We start from the raw sequence: 21,311 nt of genomic DNA, 5'->3' as shown, positions 1-21,311 counted from the left end.
AGCAGGTGCTAGGAGAGTGAGTTGGGGAGTGGATTTTCTATGAAGGAAGGGGAATATGAAACTGAAAAGGAAAAATTGTTGAGACAGGTGCACTCTCCTGTGCCACAGAGTTGAACTAGCCTGTAAAGGGCCAAGGCGATGATTCCGTGCTGCTCCTGGGTGGCTCTTAGAGGCTCACTATTAGGCAAGGTGCTCACTAGATGAAGTGGAAGTACAGATACCAGACTCGCTAGGGTAGACTATGGACAAGGGAAATCCAAAGTCCTAGGGAAGATGGCATGGCTCTACTCTCTACAACTGGAAAGCCCATCCATCACGTGGATGTGTCTTCAGGAGGTCTCCTAGACACTGAATGAACAAGGTGACCAGGCACACACTGCTGAGGGGGCACCAGCGTCCTTGAGATGCTCAGTGGAGCTGTTGTCGGTAAGTTGAAATAATATAGGAATGTTTCACAGGACTGGATTCCCAAGTAGCAAATAAAATGATTCGATTTAAGAACACTCGAAGCAGGTGGCATAATTTAACTTTCAGAGCTAGATGAAGTAATTTCTTTTGTAAGCAGCAAAGGGTGGCCCATGAATATCTGTAGAGATAGCTAATAGGACATGGTTTTGTTAAAGCAAGACAGATGAACAGTCACAAGAATGTTACTATATATATATATATATATATATAATCAACATTAATTAAGAATAGCTGATCAGATGGCTAAGGCCATCTACCCCAATAAAAGTGAAGATCCTATGCTCAGTTTCCAGATCTGAGCAAATTTTTAGACCTAGAACCTGATAATGGAAATGAGTGCAAGTCTCATAAGAAACTTTGCAAATGTACATAGTAGTGATTCCCTGAGTTCTTCACTGACAGGACCTATGGCCATTTATTCAAGTAACCATACACCAGACACATACACAAAAAATACACCCAACTATTGAGGTCTGTTGATACAGCATCTGAGCTGATGTTAATACTTATAGACCCAAAGCACCAGCATGGCACCTATTAGAGTGTATGGAGGAAAAATAATGTTCATCTAATAGTGAGTCCACTCGATTTATGGAGCCACTCAGCAGTCACATCCCAAGGTCTTAAATATATAATCAGGACACACATAGTAGTTGACCAAACTGATTTTTTAACCTATCATTTCGTAATCTATGAAATAGCAATGACTATTTTAGGAAAGGCCAGGCAGGGGCCCTGAAAATGAAGTCTATTGTAAAAATAGTAATTTAAAAGCGGTATCATATTCTTGGTGAAGGAGAGAATGACAGAGATTAGTGCCACCTGCAAATTTTTAAATATGCCAGTGTAATAATCCCCATTACATCTCCATGTGATTCAGCAGTCTGGCTTCTGGAAAAGTCAGATGATTCATGGCTATGGGATTACTACTAAAAACTTAAGCAAAGGTGTGGCATGCGGCACCTAGCACTCAGACCTTGTAGGACCACATTTCTGTTTGTAGTGGTACCTAAGCAGAGATCCCAGCTAGTGGCTCTGCCCTTCTGCAGAGCCAAGCCAGTGGTCCCATATGGCCAGAAAGCTTGCTTGTCAGTTATATCTGATTTAGGTCCCCAGTCAGGTTATACCAGCTATGGAGCCAGTTCTACTACCCTGCCGACATGGTGAAGCAACTTTGCAACTCTGCCCAACTACTGAAAGTAACTCCCAGTCCTGGCTTTTCAGGAAGTCTGGCCAGGCAACTGGGTAAGCCAGGGGGATAAGCCTACAGTACTGATGAGTCACAGAGCCCAGTCTACATCCTTGCCCAAGAGCAGAGCCCTGCTCAATTGTCAAAAAACAACCTGTGGCCTCACCTATGCAGTAGCCTAGCCAGTGAGCCCACCCAAAAATAGAGTTTAGCTTAAGCCCCACCCAATGAGGGAGCATGGATTACAATCTTTCCCAATAGTGGAGCAGTCTCTAGATCCACCAACTGCAGGACATAGTTGGAAGCCCATCCCAACCAGAGTGTGGCCAAGAACCATACCAAACAGCAGAGCATAGCCAGTGGCCTGATTGTGGCCCTGCCTGACTCAGGGAACAGGCTTCTGCTCTACCTTATGACAGATGACAGCATGAAGTCATATCTGACAGTGAAGTCCTGCCTGTGGCCCCTCCTAAACATATAGTCCATCCTATGTTACAACCAGGTTGGAGAACATAGCCTGAAACTTCACCCAAACAGGGTCTACCCTATAACGTTGTCCAATCATAAAGTCCAACCAGTAACACCACCCTAGCATCCTCACCAGATCAGAGATAATTGCAAAGCCAAGCAAGTGAGCCCCTCTGAATGCAGTGCACAGCCAGCAGCCCCACACAATCAGGGAGTTCAACCAACCACCAACATCGACTCCTCAACCTCAGAGCACAGAACTGGGCTTGCTGAACTGAGACCCTCATAACATGCCTCCCCTGCCCATAAATGCTACCAGCTATTCCATCTAGTATCCCAACCTGAGCTGATTGATGAAGGTCTTCCCATGCTGAAGTGAACCTGTACATTCTAGAAGAGACTGCTTACTCAAATGTGCTGATACCAATACATGGAATCAAGAATCTTGAAGAATCAGGTAAACATGAAGTCACCTAAGCAAACTAATAAATGCTAATAACTGCCCCTTTAAGAAATGGAGATCTTAAAACTGTCTAACAAAAAATTTGGGATTATCCTCTTAGAGAATTTACATAAACTACAAGAGCACACAGACAGACAACTAAATTAAATGAGGAAAACTATGCATGAACAAAATTAGAAGTTCAACAGAGTAAAAGTAACTATCAAAAAGTCAAACAGATTTCCTAGAGCTAAGAAGACAATGACTGCACTGAATAATTCAATAAAGAGCTTCCACAACAGACTCAATCAAGTAGAAGAAAGAATCAGTGAACTATAAGACAGGTTATTTGAAATTATCCAGACAGAGGAGCAAAGGGAGCATTGAAAAGAGTGAAGAATGCCTACAGGACTTAGGAGATATCATCAAGGAAAACATAAACGCATTATGGGACTCCTAGGAGGCAAAAAGAAAAAGACAGAGATAGAAAGTCTGGTTAAAGCAATAATGATTTGAAAATTTCCAAAGTTGAGGAGAGAAATGAACACCCATATTTGTAAAGCCCAAAGGACCCAATAGGTTAAACTTGAATAGGGCTACATCGACATACTTTATAACTAAATTGTCAAAAAACAAAGAAAAAGAATTTTGAAAGCAGTAAGAAGTAAGTGACGTCACATACAAGGGACCCCCCCATAAGACTCTCAGTGAATTTCTCAATGGACACTTTGAAGGTCAAGAAAACGTAGGATTATGTATTCAAAATATTGAATTAAAGGAGCTGTTAGCCAAGAATAGTATCCAGGCTCTGGCCAGGTGACTCAATTGGCTGGAGCATCGTCCCATACACAAAAAGGTTGTGGGTTTGACTCCTGGTCAGGACACACACCTAGGTTTTGGGTTCAGTCCCTGGTCGGGGCACATATGGGAAGCAACCAAGGATGTTTCTCTCTTACATTGATGTGTGTGTGTCTCTCTCTCTCTAACAAAAAACAAAACAAAACAAAAAATCAATAAAAAACATATCCTCCAGTGAGGATTAAAAAAAAAAAAATAGTATCCAGCAAAGCAAAGCAGTCCTTCAGAAATGAATAATAGCCCGGCCGGGTGTGGCTAAGCGGTTGAGCATTGACCTAAGATCCAGGAGATCGTGGTTCGATTCCCAGTCAGGGCACATGCCTGGGGTTGTGGGCTCGATCCCCAGTCGGGGGCGTGCAGGAGGCAGCCGATCAATGACGACTCTCTCATCATTGATGATTCTATCTCTTCCTCTCCTTCTCTGTGAAATCAATAAAGATATATTAAAAATTAAAAATAAATTTAAGAAAAAGGAAAAATAGATTTTTCCAAACAAACAAAAGTCAAGAAGCTCATCACTACTAGAACTGCCTTAGAAAAAATGCTAAAAGGCATTCTTCAAGCTAAAATAAAATAAATGTAATTAACATTGTAAAAACATGGCCTGAACTCTCACCTATACACAGCTGAGTGCTCTTTCTTCCTTTGTCACATACCTGGGGAATTTAGACCCTGAAGGAGGCAGAGGGAAGGACTTGGCCCAAATCCCTTGGAAACAGATGCAGCAAAAATAAGAGTCAAGAACCATAACTCAATCTCCTCCTCTAGCAAAATAACAATAATAATAATTTTTTTAATTCTTATGCTTTTTGGCAACAACTTATGTCTCATCGTTGTAGATGGTGTATCTCCTAACAAAGGAGTGCCTTTGACACAGGGCACAGCAGCATCTGTCTTCCTTGGTGGGCACGGGTTCTGGGGCACTGGAGCCACTGGGGTCTAAGGAGCCAGAAGCAGGGCTGGGCCTGGGAATGGGCAGGGCTGGTCTGCTGGTCGCAAGCGAAGACAGAGAGTTCTGGTTCTTATTCCCAGGAGTGAGTTCCGAACGAGCCATCCTCAGGAGGAAAACAGCTAGAAACTCGGGACAATATTCAGAGAACAATGCTTGAGACTTCTGCAGAGTGATCAAAGCCAGGACAGCTCTGGAGGGAAGTCAAATCTCAGAAGCAGCCAACATGAGATGTTTTCAGTCGACTCTCACCTGACCCTGAGAGCAGCCACTGTTCTGTTACTCGGCATCCTCTTAGAAAGCTGGGGCATGTAAGGACAGCAGGATTCACAAGATGTTTTTAATGTTTTGCACAAACAAGGGGACTCCGAGGAGCTGGTCCTGATCCTCGCTGGGGGTCCTCCTCGCCTGGCGTCCAGGTCCAGACTGTCCCTCCTTGTAATCCATTCCTGCTGCCCCATGTCCTGATGACTGAGAACCACGCTGGGGCTGCAGGAGGAGGAGACAGTGTCTGAGAACACTCAGACAGTTACTTTCGCTTCCCTTTTCCCCATTCGGGTGGAGCCGACTCAGGGCAGCCTCACCCACTTCCTGCTCACTACTCCACAGCCGCAGGGGACCCCCGGCTGCAGGGATCAGAGGCCCAGGCAGGGTCCGGGCAGGACGATGGCCAGTGGGGGCAGCGACATCAGCGCCAGGTCAGTCTCCGCCTCCCTTCTTTTCTCTCTGGCTGTGCCACTGCTTTAGTCTCCGCCACTAGACACTCTGTCAACATCTAAGCGTTGACCTCAGTCCTGCGCTGCGGGACGCTCTCCTGCAATGTGAGGAAGTGCAGGAAACTGCAGAGAGGAAATCAGATCTCTCGAAGGCAGAGGGACATCTGCTGGTGTGAGTGCAGCTGCCACGACCCACAGGGCTCCTGTCTTGCAGCCACCGCTCACCTGGCAGCCATCTGGACTCCTCTGTCTGTCCTTCCTGATGCTTTGAGGCAGTGACTTGTTATTTTCTCATGACCTCTGAACCCTCTTGTTTCCCTCGGGCCCCTCTGAGTTCACCTAGGTCATTCCAACCAGGGCACTTTGAAAATATAAAATTCAGGGAGAAGATGCGGCCTTTCAAATCTGGGCGCCTCGGTCTGGTACCTGACCTGGTCCCGCCCTGGCCCTTCCTGCAGGACTGAGCTGAGGGAGGAAGAGGAGGGAGGGAGGAAGAGGAGGGAGGGAGGGAGGCCAGCGCAGCGCAGGCTGAGCCCCACCTGGGCTCTGACTTCCTGCTCCGCAGCGGGTTGTACTCGACAAGGAAAAGGCCAGAAGTCCTTCCTTTTCGCTAGGAAGGGGTCAGAAATAACATGACTTAATATGTTAAATATTTGGTTCTTTACATTCAAAACAAATACATTCTACGTCCTTGGTCATAAAACTTCAAATGGCCGGGATGTTAGTAGAGGGGAACGTCCCACCCACGCCCTGCAGCTTCCAGGCTTGGTCCTGTTGAGTGTTGTGGGCATAGTGTTTTATGTCTCTTTCTCTGCATTTACACATATAACTTATTTTCCTAAGTAAATAATTTCTGTCTTGTTTTTTAATGAATGGGATTATCGTGTATACACCATTCTGGATTTTGCCGCGGTCCAGCCGCAGCAGGAGTCAGGGGTCCCGAAGGTGGGCAAGGCGTCGGCGCTGGGAGACAGCAGACTACACGACTCGGAGGTGGTGTGACACTGTTCCACTTTATTGAGAATCAACATAATCTTTTATACTTTCTTTTTTGGCTACGATTACATTTCTTTGGTTAGCAAGAAATATTATTCATAGGTTAAACCATACAAATTTCGATTTCATCAGAACGGAACAATTTTGACTTTTATTTTTTAGGATAGAGGAGAAAGGAAAAATCAGTGACCTATAGAGTGATAGATGCGGCTTTGTTTGCAGCAGTAATATATTAGTTTGTGGGACAGAAATTTTATATAATATTTGCCTGTGGTTACTACTTCTTATGGTTATATTTTAACTATGGACCTATTCATAAGCTATTATATTCTTCTTGCCATTTTCTTCTAAGAAAAGAGTGCCTTTTGCCATAGCTATGGATTAACTGCTAAGAATGCTTTTCTTTCGTTCCTTTGGGAGCGAGCACCGGCGTGGCCGCCGCCTTGCCGAGCGTTTCATGGAGGGCAGGTTCTCACACTGACCGTGCCTTCCACTTACAGTAACTGCTCTGACACCGTTCCCATTGGAAGCACCTGTGTAAGGCAGAGGAGGGTCTGGTGGCCTTTCCACACTGTTAGCCCCTTCAGGGGGATGGCACAATCTGCCATTTATTCTGTGTGCTACCCAGGGTGGTCCTTGTGCAGCAGGCAAGGGGCGATGGCCTTCTTCCTGTCCTCGACTAATCCTGCAATCATAGGCGGGGCACTTGAATATAGGCGGCTGTGTGAGCTCAGCTTTCTCTAGTTCCTCCATAAATGCCTTTTTGGGGGCGCCAGGGGGAGTTTTTCTAGCTTCTTCTAATGACAATTTGTTAAAGCATCCGGCACATGTGATAGTGACTGGACTTGGGGAAATCGGGATTTCTTCAGAAGTGAGAACATTGTTTACCATTCCCAGGTTAGTTATTGATTTATGGCCCAAAATCCCCCTCCAAGGAGAAGAGATATTCCCATTAAGCCAATTCCTCCCACCCACATGCCACGTCCTCTCCCCAGAACACGCCTTCCTTGAAGCTTCCTCTCCACGTCCGGATCTTGTCAGACGACATGGTTGGAAGAGGACATGGCAGGATTTTAAATTTTAAAAAGCTTAACATTAAAATTCTTAGAGGTCTTTTTCACGTTAATAAACATATGCACCTACTTCCTTCACTTTAACAGCTGCATATTACTCCACAGAATTGATATACCATTATTTTTAAATTATGTTCCATTTAAACCATTTCTGTTGTTTTCAATTGTTACCAACAAACTGCGATAATAACAATTATATATTTCTCTGTTTTTGCATTTATACAAGTATTTGTCTCGTGTCAAAAACCAAAAGGAAAAAATGGTTGAGGGAAAGGGGACTAATATTCAGTTGTTTGTAGAGCCTCCGAAATTGCCTTCCTAGCAGCTGAAGCCCTAAATTCCCACCAGCTGAGGAACCATCTCTCCACCCCCAGCTCCACACAGGGGATGGATAAAGAGATGCATCCTGTTTATTTGCATGCTCTGATTACATGGGAAGTCGAACAGGTTTTTGTGTCTATTGGCCTTTTAAACGGCCTCATCTGTCAACTGCAGGTTTATGTTTGGCCAATGTAATCAGTTGGGGTGATTGTTCTTTCTTCAATGGTAGGGAGAGTTGGCTACAAAGTCTCAACTTTAGAAATATAGTTCCTTGTCTTTTAACTGTTTTATGGTGACGTCTACCTTATTAAAGCTTTCAAATTTAGAGTGAAAACTTATAGCATTGATTTTATAAGATAGATGCACCCTTTTTATTACGAATAAAAGCGGTGAAGGAAGTTACTGGTGAGCTCCATGGACACTGTCTTTAACCACAGTTCTCACTTTCTTAAGGTGGAAGATTCAAGTCTACCTTTACTTCAGGGAAAGTTTCTTCTCTACTATCTTCACAAACATATTCTTTTTAAATTTGGAAGCAAAACTTTTCCTCCATTGGTGCAACTTTAGCCTTCGCAGCTTTCGCTATCCCTAGTAAATAATCCCTTTAGTTTTTTACTTTCTGTTCATAATGGTTGTTTCAAACCTTTCTCCTATGACAATTATTTAATTTTTATTAGCCCTTGTGGTTTCTGGTTATTACTAATTTTTTTTAAATGTTGATTCTGTTAGTTTCTTTGTCCTGAAGCCTGAGCCCTCTGCCTGAGTCAAGTCCAGATAGTCAGCCTCTAGCTGTGTCCAGAACTGACATATGCTTTCATAGCACAAGGTGACTTCACAGCTTTCAATTTTCTCTCTAAGTTCTCTGGACCTCATCATAATTTCATTGCCATTTCTGAACGGTGTGCCTTCGGATACTTCTACTCTGCTTTTCAGAGACCCCTGACACGGTGTTTTGAGCTTCTTGGCCTGAAAATGTTGACTGCGTATCCTGAGGGAGAAACTGACTGTGTTGGGGCCCCTCACTCCAGCCCTGCATGACCATCACAAGCTTATCTGTCTTCCTTGCTCCTAGCAGAACTCCTTGTCCTTAACCAAGCCCAGATTCTCATTCTCTGTCTGTGACTAATGTTCTCATTTTCTTTTTTTAAATTTATCTTTATTGTTGAAAGTATTACAGGTGTCCCATTTTTTCCCACCAATTGACCCCTTCCACCTCGCTCCCCCCCTTCCCCAGGCCTTCACCCAGTTATTGACCGTATCCATGGGTTATGCATATATGTGTATAGCTTCTTTGGTTAATCTCTTCCTACCCTCCACCACCCTTCCCTCTTTCCTCTGAAATATGATCGTCTGTTGCCTGTGTCAATGTCTCTGGATCTATTTAGTACATCAGATTGTTTTGTTCATTAGCTTCTTCTTAAAGAAGACCCTTCAACATTTCCTGTAGTGCTGGTCTGGTGGTGATGAACTCCTTTAGCTTTTCCTTGTCTGTGAAGCTCTTTATCTGACCTTAAGTTCTAAATGATAGCTTTGCTGGGAAGAACAATCTTGGTTGTAGTTCCTTGTTTTTCATCACTTTGAATATTTCTTGCCACTCCCTTCTGACCTGAAAAGTTTCTGTTGAGAAATCAGCTGACAGTCGTATGGGTGCTCCCTTCTAGGTAACTAACTGCTTTTCTCTTGCTGCTTTTAAGATTCTCTCTTTGTCTTTAACCTCTGGCGTTTTAATGATGATGTGTCTTGCTGTGGGCCTCTTTGGGGTCCTCTTGTTTGGGACCCTCTGAGCTTCCTGGACCTGTAAGTCTACTTCTTTCCCCAGGGAGGGGAAGTGTTCTGTCATTATTTTTTCAAATAGGTTTTCAATTTCTTGGTCTCTTTCTTCTCCATCTGGCACCCCAATATTACGAATGTTGGGCCTCTTGAAGTTGCCCCAGAGGCTCCTTATACTATCTTCATATTTCTGGATTTCTTTTTCTTTTTGCTCTTCTGGTTGGGTGTTTTTTGTTTCTTCATGTTCCAAATTGCTGATTTGATTCTCAGCGTCCTCTACTCTACTGTTGACTCCCTGTAAATTATTCTTCATTTCAGTTCATGTAGCCTTCATTTCAAATTGGTACTTTATTATGTCTTCGATTTTTCTGTTATTTTCATGCTACTCTTACCATAATGGTTGAGCATCCTTATAAACAAAATTCTGAACTCTGTATCTGTTAGCTTGCTTGGATCTATTTCATTTAATTCTTCTTCTAGAGATTTCTTCTGTTCTATCCTCTGTGACATGTTTCTTTGCCTCTGCATTTTGGCTGCTTTCTGGTGTTTGTTTCTATGTATTAGGTAGAGCTGCTATATCTCTGGGAATTCGTAGAGTGGCTTTGTGTAGCAGGTGTCCTGTAGGGTCCTGTGGCTCAGCCTCCCCAGTCACCTGAGCTGGGCCTTCTAGGTGCTCCCCTGTGTGGGCTGTGTGCACTGCCCTGTTGTAGTTGAGCCTTGGTTGCTTTTGGCATCACTGGGAGGAATTGACCCACCAGGCCAATCGGCTGTGAGGACCCGCTGCAACTACAGCCAAAGAGCTGCTGTGCTAGAGACACCTCTATGGAGCAGGATTTGCTTCAGTGGGGCTTTGGTGTTCACCAAGTGCGCCCCTTGAGTGTGTCTCTTGTGCATGTGGTAGGGTTGTAATCCAGCGTGGTCGAGTCTGACCACCAGGTGTACTGTCTCTGGGGCCTCCCGGGAGGTGCAAAGTCAGCCTGTGCCAGTGCCTTGCCCAGGGCCACCCAGCATGAGCTACACAGCAAACCGTAATTGGCTGTTGCTTGTGCTGGGCTTGGAGGTGCCCAGGAGAGGCCAAGCTATGAGCCAGTGCAGCTGCCACTAGTGCCAGGCCTGGGCCGCTTATCAAGCCGTATGGGGCAGCTGCTGCTTGTTTGAGAGATTTTAGGAAAGTCCTAAGCATGAGGCTTGAGAGGCCACTTGCACAGAAAAGCCCCTGGAAATGGCCTGGATGGGCTGCAGGTGGGGAGGGGCGGGGCCTCCGGGAATCACGGGGCGGGGCCAAAGGTGCAAGTCAGGTGCTGGCCGTTCAAATATGGCGCCTGCCTGCCGGCTGTGTGCGGAGAGGGTTCGGCTAAGGAGCAACAGCCTCCGCCAGCCCTTCTGCCTGGGAGGAAGCCGCCCCTCCGCCTCTCGCCCGGATCTCAGGCAGGTTAGTTCCCCCCGAGTGTCCCGGGTCCTTTCAGGCTGCTGCCCGGCGCCGGGCTCAGAGGGAGCGTCCGAGTGAGTCTGTGCCGGGCCCTTTAGAGGAGCTGCTGGGGCTCCCGCGGCCTCCACGACCCTCAGGGACAGTCCCCGCTGGGTTCACAGCCCGAAGCTGTGGGGACGTCTCTTCCCGGCCCTGAGCCCTGGGCTGGGGGCTGCTGTGGGGCTGGGACCCCTCCCTCCTCCCTCCTCCCTCCTCCCTCCTCCCTCCTCCCTCCTCCCTCCTCCCTCCTCCCTCCTCCCTCCTCCCTCCTCCCTCCTCCGGGAAACCTCCACCGCCGAGATGGCCCCTCACGGCCGTTTTAAACCGGGGCACCGGGTATGGCGCAGGGCTCGCCTCGGGGCGCCAGCCCTGACCTGCCCGCGTCTCCGCCCCTCCTGCCGGTCTCGGTGCTTCTCCAGCTCCCCGGTGTTAGGGCTTCTGTGCAGCCGGATCGCAGGAGGCCCTGAGTGACGGTGGTTCTGGATTTCAGTTGTGATTTTGATGCGGTTGCGGGAGGCCGCAGGTGCAGCGGTTCCCTGCGCCGCCATCTTGTCTTTTCTCTCCCTCTGGACGGGGTTAACCTCATTTTCTTAATGGTGTTTTTTATCCGAAGGTATCAGGTTTTTTCTCTTACGGATCAAGCCTTCGATGTTACAGCTACCTTTCTGTCTAACCCAAGGCCACAGAGATTTGCTCCTATATGTTCTGTAAGAGGCGAGACCACGTTCCCTTTCCCCGGGGCCAGCGCCTGCGGCTCGGGCTCCCACCCGCAGTGACCGTCAGCTTCTCGGACTCCCCTGGGCCCCCCTGGGCTCCCCTGGGCTCCCCTGGACTCCCCTGGGCTCCCCTCGGCCTCTCCTGGACTCCCCTGGACTCCTCTGGACTCCCCTGGACTCCCCTGGGCTCCCCTGGGCCCCCCTGGGCTCCCCTGGGCTCCCCTGGGCTCCCCTGGGCCCCCCTGGGCCCCCCTGGGCTCCCCTGGGCTCCCCTCGGCCTCTCCTGGACTCCCCTGGGCCCCCCTGGGCCCCCCTGGGCTCCCCTGGGCTCCCCTCGGCCTCTCCTGGACTCCCCTGGACTCCTCTGGACTCCCCTGGACTCCCCTGGACTCCCCTGGGCTCCCCTGGACTCCCCTCGGCCTCTCCTGGACTCCCCTGGGCTCCCCTGGGCTCCCCTGGGCTCCCCTTGCCGCACCGTCACCTGTGAAATCTCTTTGCCGGCCTAGTGCGGGAGAAACGGTTCCTTGGTGACGTTTCAGTTTGTCCGTAGGCATCTGTTTATTGCACATGTTGATTCTCTGTCCTCTAAGTGACTGTTCAGGTGCATTTCCTTTGGGGTCGTCTGTCATATTTTGTAAATAGGCTGGTGTTCTGTGTATCAGATATATGAACGCTTAGACGTGTGCACTGAAAGTATTTTCCTACATTCTTTTAATCTTACTGTATTTTTAGCATTTAAACTTATTAAGTCTCTGTCTACTTACGTTTCTTAAATACTTTTCTTTGCTTGACTCAGATATTTGGTCTGTCATATAAATTTATAAATTACTTCATCCAGTTTCAGTGGGATTACAAATTGCAAGTGCACCACACTTTTGCAATAATTTCACAAGGACTGACATTTTCAAATAGCTATATTTTCCTGATTGGGGGCACCTTCTACATCTCCATTGATTTAGATCTTGTTTACTTTTCTTCAGTAAGACATTATAGTCATTTTCATAGAGGCTCATAACTTTTAGATGTTTATAAATATATGTGTGTGTATTTACTACTGTGTTTGAAGTCCTATTTTATTTCTTTTCAGTATATATCTTTGTTGCTGTAAGTCAAACCTCTTAGTTTTATGTGCCTGTTTGTGTGTGTGTGTGTTTTATTCATGCTCCTTAGCAAATTTTTTTTCTAGTACTCAGAGAATTTAGTTAGGTCCCTATTGTTTCTTCATATATAATCATATACCATACAATGTTGTATCTTATTTTAATATTTATACCACTAAATTTATTTTCTTGTCCTATTATGTTAGCTAAAACATATATATATAAATTGTGGTAACAGCAGGCACCACTGTTTTTGTATCTGAATGGCCTCCTCATCATTTCAGTGTTTACTGTAGCATTTGCTATTTGGGGAGACTTTATATTGTGTCAGCTTCCGTCTATTTCACATAGTTTTTCTAAAAATAGCTGCTAGGTGTTTCCAAATTTCTTTTAAATTAATTTATGGATATAATTAAATGCTTTTTCTGCTTTTGCTTGTTGTTGCAATAAACTACATAAAGAGGTTTTCTAATATTGGTCCATCCCTTGACACTATTTCCCTGTTTTTCTTCCTCTTTTTCAAAATAGCCTCTAACTGCAAAATTTATTTTCTCTTTTTCTCAGCAGAGTGTTTTCTCTTTTCTTTCATAAAATCTTTGGGCCTTTCTTTTTTTTCACATGCCCGTTTAGCTTCTACCAATTATAACTTTCTGAGACTTCTTTTGTGGCCAAGATTATGATGTATTGATACATGTTTCAAAAGTATTGGGGAAAATTGTGTGTTCCCTGTTTTTAGGACATAAAATTAAGAAATATGTCTTTCTTGCTAATTTCTCCAGAGCCTGTATGATCATTTTTGCCTATGTGTAAATACTCAAACACTCGAGGTGAATGTTTTTCGATATCCATAAGATTTGTCCCGTTATTTGTCTTTTGAGTTTTTCTGTGACATGGGTATGAGCCTCGTTTTCGTCTGTTGTGTTGCTGACGTGTGCATGCTGTAGCTTGTCTGTCTTTGATTTTAACAACTTTGTGGCACTTTGTCTTCCTTGTGTTTCTTGTTGAATTCCGATTCTGATCCTGTGCCTTCCAATATCACCATTGTTTCATTTACATTTAGTGTTTTAAATAATATACTTTTATACTTTTTATCCTGTTTTAACTTTTATGCTCTTTATTGTTTTCTTTTGTCTAAAAATGCCAATTGTGTTTTCTTGTAATTTTATTTTTTACTGCTTTTTTTTTTTTGCCTTTTCCCATTTGCTTTATTTTTTATTCTATTGTTGACAGTATTACAGATGTCCCTCAATTTTCACCCTGTTTACCCCCTCCTAGGCCTTCACCACACAATTGTCTGTGTCCATTGGTTATGAATATATGCATATAAGTTCTTTGGTTAATCTCTTCCTGCCGCCCCTCCCTCCTTCCCTCTGAGATTCTTCAGCCTGTTGTCCTATACATTTTGGATGAAATCCCTTATTTGCCCCCCTGCCATTCTTGTTGTCATTGTGAAACCATATTTTAAATTATAATTGTAGTGGCATTTTTAATAAGACAGAGAAGACAAATGCTTTTCTTCAATCTGCTATCTTTTTTTAATTGAATTTACTGGGGTGACATTAGTTTCAAGTGTACAATTCAGCAAAACATCATCTGCACACTGCATCAATCTTTAACAAAAAAAAATTTTAAACAGAATTTGACGCAGTCATGTGACATTATCATTCCCTAATGCGTGTTGGATACTGGGAAGTAGATAATTCTCCTCTGGTTTGAAAAACAAATTTCTGAGTCTTCATAATGTTTAGGAATACGAGATGTTAATTAAAACATTATTATCAGAGCGATAAAATGACCAGCTAAGAAGCAGAATTACAGATGGGTTCACAACTACTGTCACAGGAAACAGCAGCCACTTCTGAAATTCAGATGCTTAAAAAGATTCATTATATACAACAATAGCACAGACAGATATATGTTAACACAAAGCAGAAGTCCCAGGAAAAAAAATTGATATTCTTGTGAAATTTCAGGTTATACCACATCATTCTTAAACCACATCTTATCATTTATGAACTAGTTTTATAATTCAGGGTGGTATTTCTCTTAACTGATGTCCGTCAGTGAGGGGACACTTTGTATTTATTGTTCTGAGATCACTTTTCTCTTAGATGTTAATTAAGATGCATTTTTAAGGTTAAATTCTATTGTTATTTCATTGTTTTTTATTCCTCTGTGGATGACCTGTTTACTCCATCTCATTGTTGTACAAATTCAATTTTTTTTCTTGTTTTAATTACCATTTCCCCACTCCCTCCTCTTTGACAACCATCAGCTTGCTGTTCTCTGTGTCTTGGGTCTGTTTTGTTTGTTTGTTTGTTTATTTATTTATTTATTCCTTCATTCATTTATTTTATTCTACATATAAGTGAGATTAAAAGGTATTTGTTTTTCTCTTTCTGACTTAATTCACTTAGCATAGTACTCTCTAGGCCTCTCCATGTTTTCTCAAAAGGCAAGATTTCAGTCTTTTTCATTGCTAAGTCGTATTCCAATTCATGAGCATGGTATATCCTTCCATGTATTTGTATCGTCTTCAGTTTCTTTCATCAATGTCTTATGGTTTTCAGAGTAAAGGTATTTTACCTCTTTGGTTTTATTTATCCCTAGGTATTTTATACTTTTGATGCAATTGTAAATGGGATTGTTTTCTTAATTTCTTCTTATAATCATTTGTTATTGGTATATAGAAATACAACAGATTTCTCTATATTAATTCTGTATCCTGCAACTTTACTGACATCATTTATTAATTCTAATAATTTTTTGATGGCGTTTTTAGGGTTTTCTAATATAATATCATGTCATCTGCCAATAACTAGAGATTTATTTCTGCCTTTCCAATTTAGCTGCTTTTTATTTCTTTGTCTTGTATGATTGTTGTGGCTAGAACTTCCAATACTATGTTGAATAGAAGTGAAATTTTTCATAAAAAAAAAAAAGTCCAGACATGTTTAGGAGAAAATATGTTTACAAGGGCCTTGATTGGGACAGTCTGGACTTTTCAATAATATGTATGCCTTTCTGATCCGCCATGATTTCTTCTATTGTATCTTTTTTATTGTATCAGTTCCATTTATTCTGGGCTATGCACGTTCATTCTTCACATATATCTTTATATCCTTCCCAAAGAAAGTGTCACAGCCTCCACAAGCATCTCAAAATCATGGTATCCATTCTCCCTAGGATATCTGCAGAAGACCAGAAAATAGACTACAATGCTCTCAAGGAAACTGCGCGCAAGCACTTCATACAACATAAGGTTGACATTTCAGATGCAATAAAAAAAGTGTTTCCTTTCCTTGAGATCCTTCGTGACCGTGAATTCATCACAAATGAAATCTATGAAGTAAGTGAGGCTTATTTTGTCACAAGCGGGTAAAGTAGCTCCAAATTACTTATGTTTTGATAGTTTGGAATCAAATGTCAGGGTACAACGAGGCAACTGAGGAGTCTCCTATGTGTGGGGACCTTCTTGAGTACTGCTGTTAAGTGTTCCTATAAGGTCAAAAGGGAGAAGAGAAGCAGGCATTCCTGGGGACAGTCCTGCTCCTAACTGAAGGAATAGGGCTCCTTGGTGCCCACTGAAGTTGGGGTGAATAGCATTGAAATTAGGCAGGATCTGAAGCTGGGGGCTCCACTGATGTTTAATGCCATGTAGGAATTATATATACAATATAGCATGAACTGGAAATTAAAGTAATTTTATGAGTGGATGAATAGATGAATGGACTTGGGGTGCATTATGCTATAGGAAATAAGCCGGTTAGAGAAAGACAAGTACCATATGACTTCACTCATATGTGGAATCTAATGAACAAACTGAACTACTAACAAGCAAATAAAGACAGACTTACGGAGAGAGCAGGTTGACAGGCTGTCAACAGTGGAGCTGGAGGGGTGGAGCGATTGAGAAAAAGAGAGAGAGAAAGAACTCTTTGACACTGAAAACAGTGTGGTCATTGCAGGGTGTAGGGGTTTCTGGAAGTGGAAGAAGATATGGAGAGGTAAATGATAATGGGGGAAAATAAAAAATAAAAATAATGAATTGATTTAATAAAATAATTTAGACAGCATTTCATTTGAATGCACATCAATTTAAATACTTAGATCTAAGATTAAAATCTACAGAGCATTAATGTCTTGTTAGGGTAAATTTGGAAGTAGCTGCTTGCTAGTCTCTCTCCAATAGTTTTCAGTTTTCTTTTCTTTTGCTATTTCTGGAGTCTTGTAATTTAGGTTAATTTTAGCAAAAGACATAGGTGGACGGAGAAAGTCTTCTCTTTCCCCATGAATAGGCCTTCTTTATGGCAAAATTCACAGAAGGGAGAGAATTACCACTTGGCTTCTTCGAGCCCTTCCAGGACAGGTCACTCTTGGGGGAGGGACAAGGGTTGCCAGTTAGTAGAACAGCAGCTCATCAACACTGTCTCTTCCGAAAACATTTGGCCAGGCTCTGAAAAGGCTACGCATCCCTTACCTGTGGACCTGGTTTTGTTCTTCACAATTGCTCTTTCTTCCATGTAATGCAAATGAGGGCGAGGAGATCAGATTCACAAATGGGTATTTTTAAGGAGGAGGGATTTAGGTGTTCGAGTTAGTCATACAAATATAGAGAAATTCTAAAACTTTACATGAGCAGGTACAAATATAGAGAAATTCTAAAACTTTACATGTTGGGAAATTGTAATGCATTAACAATAAAATCACTTTCTAGGGCTCTTCTGTAACTTGGATGTCTGTATTTATGTTTTCCTCATTCATTATTTTTTAAGGAGTCTTACAAATCTTTTCAAAAGTCATTACCTATAGAAAAGGTGGTGTATGATGTTCTCAAAGAACTGGAGAAGACATTTAACCTACCCCTTCTGGATACACTGTTCTGCAAGGTCATCATGAAGAGCTACCCTGATTTAAATGGCATTCGTGAAGGCTTCAGATATGGTAATTGGGTTTATTACCTACCTTTGGATGCCCATGGCCTATTTTTTTTTTTTATGAATATATATCGAGTGTCTACCATGTGTCACACAGTGCTGGGCAGCAGAAATGTATCAGTTGAGAAAAGAGACGTATCATAAGCCTTCTCAAAGCTTTTGGTATAAGGACCAGAATACAACAACCACCTGGAGGACAGCTTAACTAAGCATTTAAACTCACAGGGCAATCATAGTCACAGTCACAGTCACACCAGATTTACTTACAAGGACAGATGACAAGAAACACTGCATCCTACTAAGGCAACATCAGTGGCTCTTCTTTTATGGGACCCTCTGTAAGGGCCCACACACCAGTCCACCAAGTTGACCACAACCCACCTCAAGTGACAGCTTAGTTGTGAGTGCAGGACCCACCTGTCTTAGCAGCACCATGCCCAGGGGAGTCAATGTCTCATGGAACAACTTTGTAGTCATAACTTTCAGGGACCCCACAAAGGACAGCTGAGTTACAGAGGCCACCACAATGGCAGAAGGCCAATTATGGCTTCTAGTTTACACATAGTCCCTCTGAGTCCACATACAATTTTCAGTCATGGGTCATTTTTCACCCTAAACCCGGTGTTGGCCTCGTAATACAGAAGACAGACCACCTGCATCAAGTTTCCAGAGCTATGAGCAAGAAAGTTAACCCAGGTCAAATTGGCCTTAGTGAGGGATAATGGTTGTATGAGCTCTTTCTCCACAGAGGTGAAGCTAATATTAGTTAAATAACCTCAAAAACACTTGCTCGGCCAGAGACTGTTTTCCATACTACACAAAACTAGATTTGATTCACTACATTTTCCTAAGTTCACAATTTATTCTTTTTCATTGTAGCCTGAATTTGTGGTTGAAACTGTCCCTCCCATTATTTTTGGATGGTTGTCCCTGGTTATATTTTGTCTCTCCAGTAATTTTTGTTTTGACTTGACTGGAAAAATTTCTATTCCAACACCATTTGGTATCAACCACAGTGTCCAAATTACGATGGAGAATTCATGAGAAAAATAACTATATGAGCTGAGGAAGGCAGATACTATGGGAAAATGTATAGAGTGCCAAAGGGTCCCACAGATCTGCAAAACAAGGACAAATTAGATTTCTCTCAATCAGAGAGTGAGAAGCAGATTGTGGGAGTTGGTTCAAAAGAATAAATTTGAGGCCTGCCCACTGTGGCTCAGTCGGTTGGAGCGTTGTCCCACACACCAAAATGTGGTGGGTTTGACAGATCAGGGCACATACCCAGGTTTCGGGTTCTATCCCTGGTTGGATCCCTCTCTCTCTCTTTCTCTCTCCCCTTCCTTTCCTTTCTCTAAAAATTAAAAAAAATAAACCTGGAAAGATTTTGGAAATTTGGACATCCAAAGCTAAGGCATTCGATGTTTAGTTGCTGGGCATTATAGAGATAATACAGACTTATAGGTTCATAAGGACAGGTTTATTGACCCAGGAGATTCACCTGCCGTCAGCCTGGGGGAAAAGTGTACCCACCACCTTCCTAGTCTCCTCCTGCCTGGAGGCCCCTCAGATACCCATCCTGAGCTTCTTGGTTTATTTCCTTCCTCTTATTTCACTGGGTCACCTGCATGCAGAAATCCTTTGCTGGTGCACTGATCTCCCCTTTTGGCAGCGTCCAGGGCCCCTGTCCCAGCCTCTTGGTACACCCTCCAGTGCCGCAATATTCACTCCCGCTTGCAGCGTCCAAGTGTCTTTCCCTTGTTCTGGGATCTGAGTCCCCCTGGGGGTGTTTCTAGTCTTTCCTGTGTCCTCTGGTGTCCCTTTGGGAAGTGCTCATCCTCCTGACCCAGTTCATTCCACCTTCTCTTTACCAACCATTTATTTAAAGTTCTTGGGCTTTCCCTTTCATACACATAAACTTCTATAGGATCTTCCTTCTCCCCCCAAAATTCCTGTTTCTTCCTTACTATTTGAACAGGTCAGAAAACCCATTCACTTTCATTATTTATTTGATATATGCTCTCCCAGACATCTGTAACTTTTTTAACATAAAAGGCAGGCTCACAAGGTTTCCATGACTCCTTTATCCTGACGTTTGAGGGGCCCCTTTCTGTACAGGAAGCATAAGGGCTCCCTTGTTGAGGGTCCTCTCTTCTGTCCCTGGGCTGATGGGGAACTTAACCATGAGGATAGGAACTCAATGAGCTTTGAGTGACCCAGCACTAGAAATTTCTAAATGTGTAAATTTAAGATGATGTCCGTGGTCTCTAATGGAAATATCTAAGTGTCGTCTTCTCTCTCCCTTTTCTCAGTGATCATTGAGAAAATTTGTCAAGAAGCAAGAGATAGAGAAAGGAGTGCAGAGAACCTGAACACCCCGCTAAGCCTTGACCAAGGTGATTGTAACCAGATAAAAATCAATTCTGATCTGCTAAGAGGAAAGGAGAAGGGGAGGTGGGCCCTGAGTCCTCAGTGGAGTTTGGGGATCAGGGAAGAACTGTTGAGGAGCATGGAGAGGGCAGGGAGGGCTGTTCACCTGAGAGTCTGACCAGGGGCTGATCCTGAAGGAGGAGCTGTGACGAGAGACCATAAACCCAATAACCAAGACAGAGAAACGGGAACCCAGTGTGTCAGGAAGCCAGATTTAAAGAGAATGCTGACGGGGAAGTAACTGTGATTTAGAGAGACCCCCGTAGGAGAAGATCAGTGTGAAGCTGTGAAGGGCTGAGAACTGTGGGTCCAGGTCATCGTCACAGAGCAGACCCCTAATGACGGCAGATTGCGGAATGGCTTTAATTGTCAGGGGTGCTGTTCAAGAGCAGAAACCTTCAAGGAGATGGGCAGTCCTGTAGGCAGAGAGGAGGGGAAGTGACAAGGTGTTGAGAAAGGGATGCGGGTATTTTGAGAGAGAGAAGGAAGAGAAATGAAAGACAGGAGAAAGGGGTCAAGAACAATAAAAGCCACCACATTATTCAGAGCTCACTTCCTGAGCGTTTACTCCGCAGCTGTGGCTTCCTGTTCACAGCTGCCCCTGGGCGTAGTGTCGCTAACTGTCTGCCCAAGTGCAGAAAAGGAGACTGAAATCTACAGAGACCATGTGTGTAGTTGGCTTGGGGGTCAAACGAGGAGGATGGCCCCAGGCATTCTGACCCCAGGGCCTGTGTTCTCACCCCTCTGCACATCTAGATGATCTCATGGCAGAGGCTGAAAGCTGAGACAGAAATAGGGACGTGTGCAGAGAGAAAGACACCGAAAGAGGAATACAGGAGCTGGAGGAGGGCAGGGGAATCGGGCCCCGAATCCTGATGAAACGGCCAACAAGACAGAGGGAGCAGACCTGCGGAGGGAGAGTGGGGTGCAGGCCGTGGGAAGTCAGTTATGGCCACCAGGCAGGGGTAGCACTGGGGACAAAACAGGTTCCCTGTGGCCGTGGGTGACAAGAGAAGCCACTGCCGGTTACCTAGTGGCTCGTGGGTGATCTCAGTGAGATGGCCTGAGGCTAGGGGTGCAGCTCTCTATGGATACCAGGAGGGAGGGGAGTCTTCAGCTCTTACTTTACAAGGATTTAAAAGGGATTAGGGGAGAGTGGCACGGCCCATTCTTCAATTTCTGATATAAACTTCTCATTTCTTCCCCCAGGAATTGGTAAAAACTTGTATGAAACATTGCCATGGCTGGCCCCGGATCCCTCGAGTGACAATGGTGTGTTCCTGTTGACTGTTCTGTGATCCTTTCCTGTTCTTGTCCCATCTGGCAGGTGCTGTGGTGGGAGGGATGCTGCTTTTTCGTACTGGTCGCCCAGAATGGTCCGCCTGGGCTTCTGCAATTTCTCCAAGGACT

At 44.1% G+C, this 21,311-nt stretch overlaps 1 protein-coding gene across 5 annotated transcripts in view; it reads left to right on the top strand.

Annotated features, from left to right (window-relative positions):
- Positions 1 to 4,951: 4,951 nt before the first annotated feature.
- Positions 4,952 to 21,311, top strand: part of SP100 (SP100 nuclear antigen) — a 185,221-nt gene continuing 168,861 nt past the window's right edge. For all 5 annotated transcript variants that reach the window (XM_081143137.1, XM_081143135.1, XM_081143133.1 and 2 more), the window contains exons 1-5: positions 4,952 to 5,072; positions 15,721 to 15,883; positions 17,310 to 17,478; positions 19,784 to 19,867; positions 21,111 to 21,173. In XM_081143137.1, the coding sequence (XP_080999263.1) occupies positions 5,041 to 5,072; positions 15,721 to 15,883; positions 17,310 to 17,478; positions 19,784 to 19,867; positions 21,111 to 21,173 (511 nt within the window). In that variant the 5' untranslated portion in view covers positions 4,952 to 5,040. The remainder of the gene's footprint in view (positions 5,073 to 15,720; positions 15,884 to 17,309; positions 17,479 to 19,783; positions 19,868 to 21,110; positions 21,174 to 21,311) is intronic.

This window comes from Miniopterus schreibersii (assembly GCF_964146895.1).
Source record: "Miniopterus schreibersii genome assembly, chromosome: 7".
NCBI lineage: Eukaryota > Metazoa > Chordata > Mammalia > Chiroptera > Miniopteridae > Miniopterus > Miniopterus schreibersii.
The sequence above is the reverse complement of the archived record's forward strand: the minus strand, read 5'-3'. Positions and strand labels throughout refer to the sequence as shown.